Source organism: Varroa jacobsoni, unplaced genomic scaffold (genome assembly GCF_002532875.2).
Source record: "Varroa jacobsoni isolate VJ856 unplaced genomic scaffold, vjacob_1.0 scaffold_57, whole genome shotgun sequence".
NCBI lineage: Eukaryota > Metazoa > Arthropoda > Arachnida > Mesostigmata > Varroidae > Varroa > Varroa jacobsoni.
This window is the reverse complement of record NW_019212959.1, coordinates 1906-16810: the sequence shown is the minus strand read 5'-3', so window position 1 is coordinate 16810 and position 14905 is coordinate 1906. Positions and strand designations below refer to the sequence as shown.

The window sequence follows — 14905 nt, the reverse complement described above, 5'->3', positions numbered from 1 at the left end:
ATTAAAGCGGTCCTGGGGTGTTTTAACAAACTCCACTCGACTCGGTTGAGTATACGACTTCATCAAGCGGATTTAAAGGTTCGCATTTAGAAGGAATAGACAATTAAGTACATATAGGGCTATCTTATATAAGATTAACTTAGAGCTTTGATTAACTTCAATATGATGTTGCAGGCAACCCAGTATCTAACCACATTCCAAATATTTTATGGATATCAGGTAAAAAGATCAGGTACCATTAAGTCAGGCAATCCAGAAGCATTTTTATCCAATTTGAGACACTGTTTTACCGTATTCAGGTTTGTTCGATCCGTATACATTACGCGTTATGAACCACAGTTGTTCCTCATTGACTATCGGACGTCAATGGGGAACGATTCTAGCGCATGCAGAAATTACTCAAACGTATTCGATATGTAAGCAGGTCAGCTTAGAAGCGGCCTTTACTATATTCTAAAGTGCTGATCGCGTACGAATGAATAAATTTCAACGAACGGTCTGCCTTACGGGCTATTTTTTGCTTGCCAACTGAAGCTGACGATATATTTTGTACATTAAAGACCTCCGAGGTGACAGCATGGTATGCAAGAAACAATAACTAATACAAGGTGTGGGAAACAACATTACATGGCACAAAGAGAAAATAGCACATGGTAAATTTTATTAGCCAACATAACAGACCGCGTATCGAGTTCAACCACCTAGATACATTTGAAAGCATTGCACACTCTAATTGCTTCTCGTCCACGGGAGTAACCCGTGCGTAAATCGTGAAAACCGTAAATCGTGCGTCACATCGTGCACGCCGATAAACCTCCGGTACAAAACTTATGCCATAGGAATACGTCGCTTATATGGTACGTTTCTGGATGATACTGGAAGCTTAAAATGGCGCGCCTTACGTAGCAAGGACACGAGTAGAAACAGCCGCATACAAATCTTAACCGATTGCGGAAGAATCCACTGTCGCATAGAGCGTTTCGGCGGCAGCGTCAAAACCGAAGACAGGCGTCGTGCAGGGATTCTCCCGGTGCGAAGTTTTCGGCAGGACAATCGCTGGCGCAATGTATTCGGCTGAAAGGAGAACAGAAGCAACATGCATTGTGGGGTAGCGAACGAGAAAAAGGTCGTCACTATTTTTGATCGAAACAAACAGTACATTTCTATAGGGGCTCACCAAAACGCTCGAACTAAGATGGACTTAACGGCTTGACTAAATCCGACGCGGTCAGAGACAGCGGATGCATATGCCACAGTTCGAGCCGCTGAAAGACAAAAACGAGCGACTGATTGGAAACTTATGCTCTAAATGGAGTGCTACAAGGAACGCTTAAAAGAACCTGCTTTTAGAATCAAGCCGCAAGACATATAGAAAGCCGAAAAAGGAAACGACTGACCAGAGGACTAAGAAGAACAGTGTATGTTACATTGCTGAAGTAACTTGGTTAGGAGGTTTTTATGGCTAACTCCTGCTTCGACGAACGAGTAAATAAAGAAGCTGTACTTCACCTGTTTTATGTAAGCGGTTAGATATTGAGACTGTCTCTTTTCACATTTGGTTGCACATGGCCTACACAGTATAGGAAGACTTAATAATTGATTCTTTAGAAAATAAAATTTGAATATGAATTATTTATAAAACTAGCATGAACGAAACGCTGCCCATAGGTATTTCGGATATCGGCGTCCAAGCTTTTTCAGAGTAACAGGTAATCTCGCTAATGGCGAAACATCAGCCTCGGATAGCGCCACGGGCGAAACGTACTGCACTGGATGAGACAAAAGCAAGATAAATAACGAGGTGAGAGATAATGGGTCTACACTTTGTTGCTCTAGGAGGCAGAGTTGCACGTAAACGTTTTGCCACTACGATCGATTGCCTACGTCGACCTGTGGGTTACCTTTGATTAACATACTTTTTTATACACTAATAGTCAGTATCATTTGTCAGCTTTACTGCATAACTTATCATAAATATGTTCTGTTTCAGTCCAATCTGAACGTGAAAGCCAAAAGTGCAAGCAACGAAAAGTTCGTTAATTCATTAGCATTTAGAATAACTGTATGTAGATGTTCGTTTTGAACAATTCCCCTAAGTTGAATATCCACCAACTAACTTTATAAAAACCTTTAGGAATATTTTCTAAACGTTTGCGATAGACGAATTTGCACCGAGTGAACCATCTAGAATCATGTTTCCCAGTGAAATCTATCATGAGTTATTGATGAAAAAGGGTGGAGGTGGACTAACAGTTCGTTTTCGTTTGTTTATTTTAAGGATTACATTCTGGGCCAGCTGCGACTTCCTCCAGACTATCGATAGGTCTATTTCTGTGTGAAACCAGAATCGTTAGCATTGGAAAGCTGGCCAGTTAGTGACGGGTTTCTCTGCTAAGTCTGTTTGGAACGTTGGCTTGACCGTCATTGCTTCCAGAGAATACCAGTGTGGATAGGCAGGTGCTTCGGGCTGCGGAAACGGTTCTCAAAAGAGCTCCCCTTCCTTGCGTTCTCTATTGGTCTGCCAGAATCGCCATTGCCACTGCCATTTACATTTTATTGTTTTATACAGTTCTCGTCGAGACCTTTCAAGGTCCTTGTGTGAGGACAGGACACCTCAGCGGAAAAATTGAGAAAAGTGCAAGTGTCTAGTTGCATGACAGAAGGTCCTTTTTTTGCAAGCAGAAGCTACTTATCGCTAAAAGCTTGACTCTCAAGGCTGACTGACAAATGAGAATGACACTTTATGAAGGAAGAACCTATTTCTTCAGTCTACTACGCAAGTGGCGCCAAAGCCAGTCTCAGTGAATCAATAAACTAATGATATCTCATGAGGTTCATTTTTTGCTGTTACTATTGAGAGGCATGACCGATAAGATGCACTTTTGTATAAATACCTTCCTATACGTGTCAAATAGCGAAACCTGTTCTAGAATAGATATACTCGTCGTGTGCCGGATATCCATTCCGGTCTTTGTAAACTAATTCAAAACAAGCATTTCAATAGTATAAATTATTTCATATGTATTATTACGTAAATATCAATGTGTTTCTATGGGGTGAGACGATCTTTTCTGTACTGAACGTAAGTCCAAAAAAGGCAACGCAAACGTGAATGATGCTCGAACACTAACCCTCCATATTGCCCAGTCAGGCGCTAAGAAGCAGCGGGCAAAATTGGCATAGCAATCTAGTTAAATACTTTTATTTGGATAAATGAAATTAAGCAATAAATATATATAACTGCACTCAAATAAATATAACCTTGGACTGTTCTGTAAAATTAAATAAATGAAGTCACCAAATGGAGCTGCTAAAAGTGTCGATCATTGCCAAAGTCTAGCAACAATCTTTACGGTCCAGCTATCCAGACATAGCGAAATATTTGTAGTCCTGAGGATTAAGATAACTGAATTATTATTATTACATGACAGCTCCAACTAAAAGCTTAGGATCTCAATTGGAGAGATGAAACGCTGAGTTCAGAGGAAAAGTGGAGCTTATTGAAGAACGACTCAATTCTTACTGGATTCTCCTCCAGCTGCCTTTGCTTAATGAGGGAGAAGCGTTTAAATCGCAAGCGATCAAGGAGCCATCGTTTACAGAGTTCGGCTGCAAGGATTATGACTGTACGTCGCAAGGTGCACAAAGTTCCCTCATGGAAAAGGAGAAACGGCCTGTTATTATAGTTATTTTATTATTATGTTGAAATAGCCTGGTCAATTATTGCTTTTATCCAAAGCTACGTGTAAAATCGAGCCAGCCTAGGATGATCCAAAACAGAAATGTTTCTGTTCCTTGGATTCTTTAACTAAGTTTACCGAGGAAAGTCCTTTATTTATTATGTAGACAATCTTGAAAATGAATGTACGTACACATAATAATCATAAAATTAATTTTATCATTATTTAAATTTACCATAAGTATCAATCAGAGTCATAATTAATCAAATAGATTGACTCAACAAGGAAATCGTGTTAGTATTACTATCTTCTGTCGCATTGATATATATTGAACTGAAAGAACTGAGATGTCTTCGTTCGAATAATGCGTATGTGTAAAAATTAAAGTTGAACAATAATCTCTGAATAGTAAGTTAAACATTTCTCAATAACGGAAAAAGCGAATTTGCTTAAATAGAGCGATGCCTCAACCGTAGGTAGACGTTAAAAACATGCCATTGAACTGAGCCTCTCTTACATTTTATGGTGTATAGTGTAATAACAACTTGTCTCTTCTACTGAACGTGTTGCTAACTTAAGGATCATATATTATAATTGTAGGAAATGCGAGTAGAGCCCCACGAACGACAATAGTGATTCGAAATTAACAAAAACAAGTTGCCCTTCTTTCAAGTCGGCGGGTCGTTAGCCTGCGTTTAATAGGCATACGTAGATCGAGCTGGCCTTTGGCTGATATCAAATAGACCAAACCCAGAAGCAGACCTCAAACGGGCAGGGAAGCGTCAACACCGTTATACTCCATATGTATATTTTCACAGGTGATGTCAAGCGCATTCTTCCCACTTTTAAGATAGATTGTATTTATCGTAGATTAGCAAAAAAAATCAAATACAGAATTGTAACACGGCTAGCAACTTAAACAATTGCATCTAGAACCAAATACGTGTGAGATGTGTGGTGGTTGAAGTATGACATCATTCGACAAATCATAGGAGTTCTTTTTTTTTAGTGCGTAAACTTCAACCTGAAATATAGCTTTTGAATAATTAGCAAAAAACATAAGATTTAAGTTTTTCTGTTGTGAAATTTCTGCTACCTACACTATTTCCGATGACATGTTCATGGATCGGAGAATTAGTTCGGCTCGCTGTGGATATTTAGCGCTGATTTCTTTTTGGAACTTAAAATAAAAAAGCTCGACCGTTACAATCAATGCTAAGATGTCCTTTTCTATTTCTACTTTGCTAGGTACTTCCAGCAGGCCTGCGATTCAATGTCACAGCCAGCTCTAGCTTGCACCCTCATGGAATCTTAAATGCCATTCTTGTACCATGCAACATGTACAGACCGCTAATGGTGATACCGGCAGGCTGCGGTTTTTTGCCTTCTACTTGCCTCACAAAGAATAACTTAGTCATTTCTTTTTCGTACTCGCACTTCCTCTAAATATTTCTCTTCCCTCCACAGCCCAACAGCGAGTATTATGAGTCAGCTATACATCTATGCCCTATTTTCTCCCAGTAGGGTCGTTATAGCCTGACCTCGCGAAAAAGGTTCATCGAATCCCGATGTTCGACGGCATAAGTCCCAGTTGTCCTTTCGTTCTCTACTCTACAGCGATTTGCAAGTTCGTTAGTGAAGCCTGACTGCTACGGCAGACATGCAAGCCTTGTGGCATGCAGAAGCTTCACTTGACCAAGAACAAGGCCCTTCAGCTCTTTTCATCCTTGCAGCATAGCCCAAGGGTTTTTGAAGCGCGTAGATTCGCGGTTCGCCTTGAATATACTATGGCGTTTCTTCTATACCAATTAGATGAGTGGCCAAAATGGAATCCTTAGCAGGGAGCTTGGAGAAGCGACGGAAAGCAAAGCGCTCTCAATTTCTGGGAGCTGTTTCCAGTAAGCTAGTACACTAAGCTGGCCAAAGTATACTTCGAAGTGCTTGGTATACAAGGCATAGGATAGCATAAATACATCCAATATTGCACAGTTTTCATCTCAACTTTCTGTGCCTGCATTAGTGGCCTTAAGGGCCTTTTTCAGACGCCGACGAGCTAAATCCGACCGGTGCCCTCACATGCCCAAAGGTCTGAGGGACCGTTCAGCGTCTTGTCGGTTATTTCTATTTGGTTCTTTGCATGAAAGACTTATCCTAAAGATTCATGAAATTCAAGGGGACATAACACAGAAATAGAGACGTTTACGGAGGGTAATGCCGCTTTCCAGCGAAATGGGTAAAAAGCGTGAGCCAGCTCGAACCGGACAAGATCTATCCGGTCCGTCACAAATGGCCGTAGTATCGGGGATCCGCGCCATGACTGATGCAGACACGTTACACACGCACACACACACACACACACACACACACACATACAAGCTCATACCCTACGCTATTTGATCTAGACAGGCTGAATTCGAATTGGGAATGAGAGCCACTGGGGAACCAAAGTTTGTTGTTAGGACCCGACCTTTATCGTCCCGACTGCCACCGCTACCGTCGTCAGTTGTATGTATCTTCATGGTTGGTAGCTCATTGGCCCACCGGAAGTATAGGACATTATTTGCCGGTTCTACTATTTGTTATTCCCAACGGAGCGAGAATGGTCGAGCAGTTGGTTTTAAAATAAAAGATTTCCGGAGCTTGTTCAACGTACGATAGATTCGACGATGTAGCAAATGTTGATATATGGACTGAGCCACTCGAAGAGTGTAAACTAATGCATAGCTACTGTACAGACATATTATCATATTAGAAATAGACATCCAGCTTGCTTCTAGACAAATATAACAAATAACTATGAGATTTGAGTTCCTGAGCAGCGGGGTTTCGTGATATGCCGTTAGACAAAATCAACAGGCATAGATCTATTTATTTTTTCGGTTTTCCGGCGAATTTCTTAAGCGTTAGAAAAGAAAAAGAACTATTAAACGATATCTCCAGTTACGTTACTATAGCAAAGTTTCTGTCGTAAAATGATTCTAAGACAATCATAATATATATAGATATAATATAAAATAGCCAGTAAAATCCTGCGAGAATCATACCGCGCAAATACGCCAGACTAAACACAGAATCGGAAATAAATTGTATCGTTCATAATACCGATTAATAAATTGCTTCCTTTGTGTAGTATATGTTATTCCATAACACACATAAGAAGATCTATTTAGATTTTACGAGAACATGTGATAGACAAACACGGCCTGTTTACACATCCGAAAGTATACGTTGGTACGTGGCATGCGCCTCTATTTTTTGGCTTTTTTCTCGGGACAAATAGAATCAACCTGTATAGAGACCAGTCCTAGATCAGCTATTATGAGTTCGCAGTGAAAAAAAAAAACAAAAACATAATCACTAAGAAGAAAAACATGTCTCGCTCTGCCTCAGACATCTCATCCTATATTTTTTGCGCGTCTGGATAACGATGACGACGACGTCGTAATTACGTTGTACCGGCTCGGCTGTACTCTTCTTATTGTCTCGTTTCGATTGGACTTGATTGGGGTTAATTGACGGCAGCAACATGGTATTCCCCGATTAGATCACTTTTTCTCGAATTATAATAGTTCCAGTTGAAGGTACGATGTCCTCCTAGGGTATGCTTCTGGGCAAGGCCGAACGGTCGCGATGAGGACACCAGCCATCAATCAACAACTACCACTATCAGTGCTCATACGAATGGTTTCATTGGCTATGTATGTTCGTTAGACGCTGTCAGTCACCGCTCGAACGTCGCCGGACTTGACTACGGTGTTCCTTCTGTACGATACAAAAATTGTGCAACGAGCAGAAACAGGGAAAATGGACACGGATAACTCATCTGTGATGCTATATGGAATATACTTATTCCATAATGATCATTTTTATTTTGACGACTGTGTGATTAAAAACGTATTATACATTGTTGGAATGCTAAGACGATATCGTACTGCCTATTGCTGGCAAAGCGAGGTGGTAAAGAAGTATGGTAAGGAGACGTGTGCATTTCAACGAGACAACAGACGTGAGACACCTGAATATGAGTAGCGAAGATGTAGACCGTTCCTTACTGCTGCCCAACAGCTGTTTATCGTTCCTTAACCACTTTCAGCACCTGCAACAAAAAATGGCGGGGTAGCATCAGCTCAACGGTTCGAAGGACGACGTCAGGGGACTAATTGACGTGGACGATCGACGGAATAACGCCACGGCCTAAACTGTAGTAATCGCTAAAAATATGATCGAGCTCATGATCGTAATAGTGGCTTCATTGGATAACGGGAGTAGTTATTTCAATATTCTGTGTAGGTATAGCAAAACGCTTATGAAAGTGCGGATTTTATGTACGATTCGCCTTCTAGCTTAGGTAAAGGTTCAAAAACATTAATACAGGCAAATAACTGATCTGACAGAGAAGACTACGAATAACCTACCTTTGTGGAACGTGCTGTGGCAAACGATGGTCCATCAAGACTAACTAAACATCGGTACGTGCCGGCCGTTTCGAACTCGACTCGACCTAGGACGAGTTTATTGTATGCGGTGCCTTTACGCTGCAAATGTAAATAGAGTTGCAATGATGAAAATGCAATGATGTGATAATTTGGTATTTTCTTACATGTTATTCAGTAGGGCCCGTTACCGATTTTCTCTTTACGAGTGCACAGTAGATAAAAGGGTACCTACATCAACAAAGATTCCTGGAAGCTCCACGACTTTGAGCGGAGGTTGGTCGCCAGGTGTTACCGTGAGAAACAGCTGTTCATCTTTGAACCACTTAATAGAATAGACGACTTCGCCTTCGTCGAGTTCGAAAGTGCAGGCCATTTTCACCTCGTTGCCCAGCCTGGCGAGGGACGGGAGCACGAGATGCGCTGCTGAAAGTCCGTGGGCTCCAGCTGAAATTCAAGAGTACCGTGCATTTTTCATGCCACACCAGTATACCAGGTCTCCTCATATACATTAGACCATATTATGGCTATACGAACGGAGATCACTCTTGGCTCTAATCGACAAGGAACAGGCAAATATACTTGTGAGCAGGTTTGACATCAGTGATCTGTTGTTAAAAAATAGTAACTTGAGGATAACTGGAGAAAGTGCATTGACTTGAATTAAAAATCATGCATAAAATAAAGGCAGATAAAGAATCGTTCGGTGTGTGTCTCGACTTTTTTTTCTTTATGTTGATAGGGGATTAAGTTAATGATCATGCTAATACAAGGTGTTATGATATTCACAATGATCAAATTCTAATGGGCCCAGACAACTTACAAATGATCATTGGTCAAACATGTCATTACGATAACTTGTTTACAAAATGCGGAGAGTACTAAAATCGATGTTGTCAAAAAAGACCACGTACTAAATCCCGACCCATTTTGTATAAATCTGGACTTGCTTTTATTTACATAGCACACATCAACGGCTGTCATTGGTACTTGACGACTGTTTCTAATATTTCTTGTCAGATATATTAAAGTCCATGTATAGAGAAACTTCAGCTCTACCGCCTACCTAACTGACGTCTATCTATAAATTTGAAATAGATCTGTGAGCGAGCGACACTATATCGTTTTTTGACCAGAACCACCATGCTAGGCACAATATTTAGAACTATCATTCTTATCAAGATAAGAGATATCACTTCACGTAAATACATTACGTAAAGTAAGTTCTCTAAATAAATAAATAGGAATTTATGTGTCTATGTCGTATGTGGCTGTTTTAAAACACAATCAGCTATTGTTGTTTTTTGTTAGTTGAGTCTTCTACTTCCCACATGTTATAGGTAAACTTACATATATATGTAGTGCGATTATAGCGCGTCATCGCTATATAAGAAATATATGAAAATGCAGAAGTTGGCGACCAATACAAGGCTAGAAGCCATAGTCAAACGTTGGACAGAAACTGAATGTCAAAAATAATGGTCTGCATTTATGGTAGGTTCAGAATGCGTCTGCCTAGTTCTTAAGTCCCTTCCCGGGCTGAGTTATCTTGGACTTATCCAACAGACCTATAGAACGGCAAAGCAACCATATGTCATTGTTACCATTTATTAACAATAAAATTGGAACCAGCGATTACCATGGCAATGCCCTCAAATAGATGCGTATCAGCCACGGCATGCTCTACTTTCGCCGAGGAACATGCGGCAGATTTGGTGCGCAAAACCGGTTGTCGATAGCGCGGAAACGTGGGATTAACTCAAGGCTCGGTCTGCTCAAAAAAAGCCTCATCGAAGATAGATACACCACAAGCAGCAGAATCCTACACCGGCGTCAGAAAAAATAATAGCAAAAAAAAAGTTCACAAAAAGGTGTCCGTTTAAAAGAAACGGCTTCTGTTAGAGAGAATCCTAGTTTAAGGCATTTCTAAAAGCCTCGATGAAATCTTGCCGGGATGACTACTTCTTGAGCCGATTTACTGTAACCTCACCGCCTGACTTAACGGCTTTTGCGAAGCTGGGACTGTATCTATTACCAGGTACATCGATATCAAAATGAAGCCAAGAAAGCCACCAATCGTAATAGCTTAGGAAACTGTCGCGTGCCCGATTGTTTTCAAGGTAACTTGCCACCGCTAAGAGTAGCCTGAAGAGACGATTCATGACTACGATTGTGTATTAGTGTACTATAAAACAAAAGATCTATTTCAAAAGCATAACTTTGGACTTAATATGGCAGATACTTGACGTCAGGCGAGAGGCATTTAGCCTGAACGAGATCATGCCTAAGCCTGGCGTCGGAGCGCATATTGGTCGGAACGTACACGTGAACGTGTCCCCCTACAGGGTCGAAAAGGAACAAAGGGCTAGCGCAAATTGAGCCACTTCAAAGCTGAAATGGCACCCAGGGTGCATCACTTTGGTAGGATAGGTGTACATACAGGCATTCGAGACTGTGCAACGGATACAGAGCCGCTTCAGTATCGGCCCAAAATATAAACTGAAAAGGTCGTGGCGCAGGCGAGGTTTACTAACGTCTCGGATCTGGGACACCTCTGCTATAGTGTCTGTGTCCATTTGTCGTATGATATATTGGGCGGAATCGCCGAACCTATCAGAGCACATATAACGGAATACGCAAAGACAATCCACTATCCAGAAATTTTGTCGAAAGTATTCATCATAAGTTGTCTACACGTAGATAAGCTTACCCACAGCGAGAGATGCGGTAAGGAGAACCATGGCCAGCATCGTGACTATTATCCAACGTATTTGTCAATCCGAATTATACCTTGGTGTTTGTTTTCTCGTTTCGATTCGTGCTTATTAAAAGCTCACACGGGCTGGTCTGTACAAGGGGAAACGTAATGTCAATATTAATCCACGATCAGAATTTGAAGGTGCAAGGTGGACTACGTTCGCACATTAGGGGAAAACTCAATTTTCTTTACTTTACGAAAACTAACGATACGCATAACAAAGAGCTTCAGCAAGCTTGTTAATACTAGTTCCTGGGTAACGATGTACACTAGTTTCGATCGAGAGCAGTGAAAGGCTTGAGGAATCCGTCGAGGCGACCTTGCGAGCACGCCTAGAAGAGAGAGGAGAGGACCTCCTCTAGCAAATGGGATTAAATTGGTACCTCCATCAGGATCATCATTTTTCTTTTTCTTACTCACGCCGAATTAAGACTTTAGTCTGAGTGTATGAACGCTGACACGTCGATTTCTTCTCTAAGCCGGATAGACATTGACTCCAGGTTCTAACGTTTCCGAATGAAAACGATTAGCAATCTCCGTTAAAGATAGACTTGACCTAAATGTACGTTCAAGCAAGCTTAACGAAAACAACTAACGTCTATATAATAATAATACATCTAATATATAATAATACATCTAGCATCCAATCACAATGCTGCTAAAATTTTTATAAACCTTTTCCATTTCACTGAAATTTTTACAAGACACCAACGCAGTTGTGAACGCGCTTACGTAGAAAAGAGGTCTATAGCATGCCGAGGCGGTTAATAAGGCGGCTAAGGTTTCGGTTAAAGAAATCAAAAATTACAAGTTCATGCTTCTCCTTGAACCAGTTTATAACCTTACTAAATTATATATATATATAAAGCGTTTTAAAAAATGTAAACACTACAACCTAGGTAGACCGCTTTTTTCCATAGTACAACGATTGACCTTATTCCTTGAATTTACTGTAAGGACCTACTACAGCATGCGTTCGGGAAAACTTCGGGGTAAATCTTACTTTCACACTATCATCATGATATAAAAACATAAGACGATTTTTCCGACAGACAAGTTAGATAAGGGGGTCTTTTTCGCAGACCAATTGATTCTCTCATGTCTATACCTATAATAGAAAGAAAACCGATAATACTAATCGATTTAAAAGACCCAATGGAGTTTGTGAATCAATTTCCCACCGTTGTTACCAGTGTCTTAATAAGAATGATAGTAATTTGGAAAACTGCACATTTTATATAGAATTTTCTATATTTACAATTGAAATAGTAATACTGCGTAGATAAAAGTCGAAGTCATAATCATTCTAAACTGTGCATACATTTTAGCGACCTTAAGTGATAAATCAGATACTTTTGGTAGTGATGCCGTCGTGCTGAAAGGGCAGAATACTAGCGAGTATTGCACACCGCCATGCTGGTCTCGACGATATTTTTTACACAAAGTATATCTCGGGGGCTTCTACGCAACCGCAACGATATACAGCTGACCTCTGTATCAAATTCACACGCCAGAGAACCCAAAGTAATTAGCAAAATTAATAGCATTTTTATTAAGCGGACAATTGGATTTAGTTCAACATTATTATCTCACTTTCGAAATCAAATATGCATGGAAATAATCTTTTAGCTAATAGTGTTTTTTTTTTTTCTTAGTTTCATTCGTTCGTTACCAGCCGTCACAGGACGAATACCATTTTTTACGGTCCAATTGATAGCATGTATACCAAATTGTACTACAGATTGTCGCATTGCAGTAGAGTCCTTCTCTCAAGGACAAATGAATAGGTGTTTCAAGGGTCCTAAGGGAACGCTGCCTCATTTTAGTATTGCCCAGAAGCTGCTCCTTGGCCACTATATTTGGTTAGATTTTTGACGATTCTTCATGCTGCGCAAATGCGGTAGCTGCAAAAGATAATTGCAATTAATTTTTAATAAAAATAATATACGTCACGATAACACACATAAAAATTACAATAGTGTTTAAAGGAGTCTACCGCTATACGCATGCAGTCATAGAGAACAACACAAACGTTATTCACTTTAGTTAATTACAGTTACATCGTTACGGTTCTTGCCGTCCGATTTTACCACTGCGTTTGGTTACGCCATGGCCACATGGACCTTCACAGTCGGTCGAATTCTACCGATACTCTTGAACTGTAGGCGTTATTGTGTAACCTTGTCGGCTTCCTGTTCCAACTCGCAGTTTTCGCTCGTAGCGTTGACGCTGCCATTTAATAACATGTAACATTCGTCGATCGAAATTTGTATCCACCCTTCTACCTGCTGTTATCAATGAAACTGGACCTGTATGCTGTTCGCCTTCGTCCTTGCTTGGGACGTATATGATACCGTGTCTCACATTTAACTGCTTCGTGCGACTTCCCCACTCGACGAAATTGTTGGGCTGGTCGTCGTTAGCCTCATGGCATTTCCCGTAGTGGAAGCCAGCCCCTTCGTGCTTTCACCGTGCTTATTTTTCAGTACACGTAACCATAAAGAGGTACGTCGAAGTGGCAGCAATGGTTTTTCTTTCCTGCACGCTGCCATCAGAAACTGGAGTAAGTTCGAGGGCATAAAGGAATGAGCGATTCAGCTCCACGTTTTAAGGTGCAGAGATGGCGCTCTCCGTCGATTGGCTAGACAGTTTTATTACTCTTTGATTTCCGTTTTTCTCACGTCGGCTGTTCTGCTGAACGACTTCCTTAGTGCTTGTGTATTATTCAGAGCAAGTGATGGGGCAGCTGTAACATTCGTATACTCACAGAAGCATACGCAGTGATCGTGGTGCATTTTTAAACAATGCGAGAGCGTGCCGCTTGGATCGCGAAGGGACCTTACCTTCTATCAATCCTTCCGTTACTTCCACTTCGCTTGAAACAAAAAAGCTCACAGGTGGAAGAGAAAGCGAAAAGGCCAAAAGAAAAACGCAAAGACGTCAAAGATCTACAAAAACGGATTCGGATGTAAGATACAACAACAACAATAGAGAGAAAAGTCAATGACCTTGGAGGTGTTAGGGCTTGAGCTAGGGCCTAAAGGGTACAGAAAACGACATCTTCTTGTTCGTTCGATTTTAGCCGGAAATAGAATATTGAATTATCGCAGCTTAAAGAGCTTGTCCGTAGGAAGAAAAAGATCAAAATGGTGACGCGACCATCATCAGCTAAAAATCAAATAAAAAGATGATGGTGCGCATTGCGAACAAAATTGTTCTCGACATCTGTGTTATTACTGCCGGAACGTGGTAAAGATGTTCATTAGATCGAAAAGGTAAGCAATAGTATATACGAAATAATATATAATGCTACATGTGTTGCTGATGTATAAAGGACGGTTGACGTCGGAAATAGAATCACAATCTATTAATGATTAAGGTCATAGGATATCTTCGTGTGCCTGTTTTCAAATAGTAGTATAATCATGCCTACGTATTGATGACATATATCGGAAACCATTGAAGAAGTTAGCTCTTAGCTTGCTCTTTGTCACAAAGATAGTTTATATTTTAGAGGGCCTTCTACTAGAGTAGGACGCTGAACCTGAATGATCGCAGATGATTCGAGTCGAGCTCTACTCTACTCTAAAAGAGAGCACCTCGTCGTTGTTGTGCCTCGTTCGGGAAGATAGACGATAACGGATATAGGCTGACGTAAGTCAATTAGTAGCAATCTCTCAGTCTTTGAAAACGGATATGCTTATGCTATGGCCAAATGAGTTACCCGAACGGTGCACGATATGAACATTTCATAGTATAGGATCAGTATATTGCTAAATCTACACCTTTTACTGCGATAGACGTACTATACACCGAGGTCCAAATGTAAACAGCAACCTATAAAATGGTTGGACAATTTTCATCTATATATATTTAGGTGGCGTTGGTAACAGCAGATAACCTAAAACAATAAACTATACCACATACTAACTATTATTGTGGACCTAATTACTCCAGCCAGTGAAAGCAGCTAACGATTGGCTGAAAAGGAGGTATTGATTATTAATGTCCTTAAATACACACATTTTCATTAT

At 40.6% G+C, this 14905-nt stretch overlaps 1 protein-coding gene across 3 annotated transcripts; it reads right to left on the bottom strand.

The window, feature by feature from the left end:
• Positions 1 to 3174: 3174 nt before the first annotated feature.
• LOC111261025 (uncharacterized) lies at positions 3175 to 11155 on the bottom strand. Of its 3 annotated transcripts, none has more exons than XR_002680723.2 (5): positions 10824 to 11155; positions 8349 to 8560; positions 8096 to 8215; positions 7613 to 7776; positions 3175 to 7442 (listed from the first exon to the last, which is right to left on the bottom strand). XR_002680723.2 is itself a non-coding variant. In XM_022834203.2 (4 exons), exons 1-4 carry the CDS (start codon positions 10861 to 10863, stop codon positions 7750 to 7752), a joined length of 399 nt encoding a protein of 132 aa, XP_022689938.1. In that variant the 5' UTR covers positions 10864 to 11155; the 3' UTR covers positions 7063 to 7749. The 3 variants fall into 3 exon arrangements, 1 of the variants encoding a protein (XP_022689938.1); XR_002680725.2 differs by having other exon boundaries at positions 7696 to 7776; XM_022834203.2 differs by having other exon boundaries at positions 7063 to 7776.
• Positions 11156 to 14905: the final 3750 nt, after the last annotated feature.

What these genes read in the sequence shown, in the direction of transcription:
- LOC111261025 (XM_022834203.2), bottom strand. Translation starts at nt 10,863, where the DNA reads ATGCTGGCCATGGTTCTCCTTACCGCATCTCTCGCTGTGG. An exon ending in TTCCAGGAATCTTTGTTGAT is followed by an intron (nt 8,216 to 8,348) that starts GTAGGTACCCTT and finishes TTACATTTGCAG; the next exon opens with CGTAAAGGCACCGCATACAA. An exon ending in CCACAGCACGTTCCACAAAG is followed by an intron (nt 7,777 to 8,095) that starts GTAGGTTATTCG and finishes TTTTTGTTGCAG; the next exon opens with GTGCTGAAAGTGGTTAAGGA.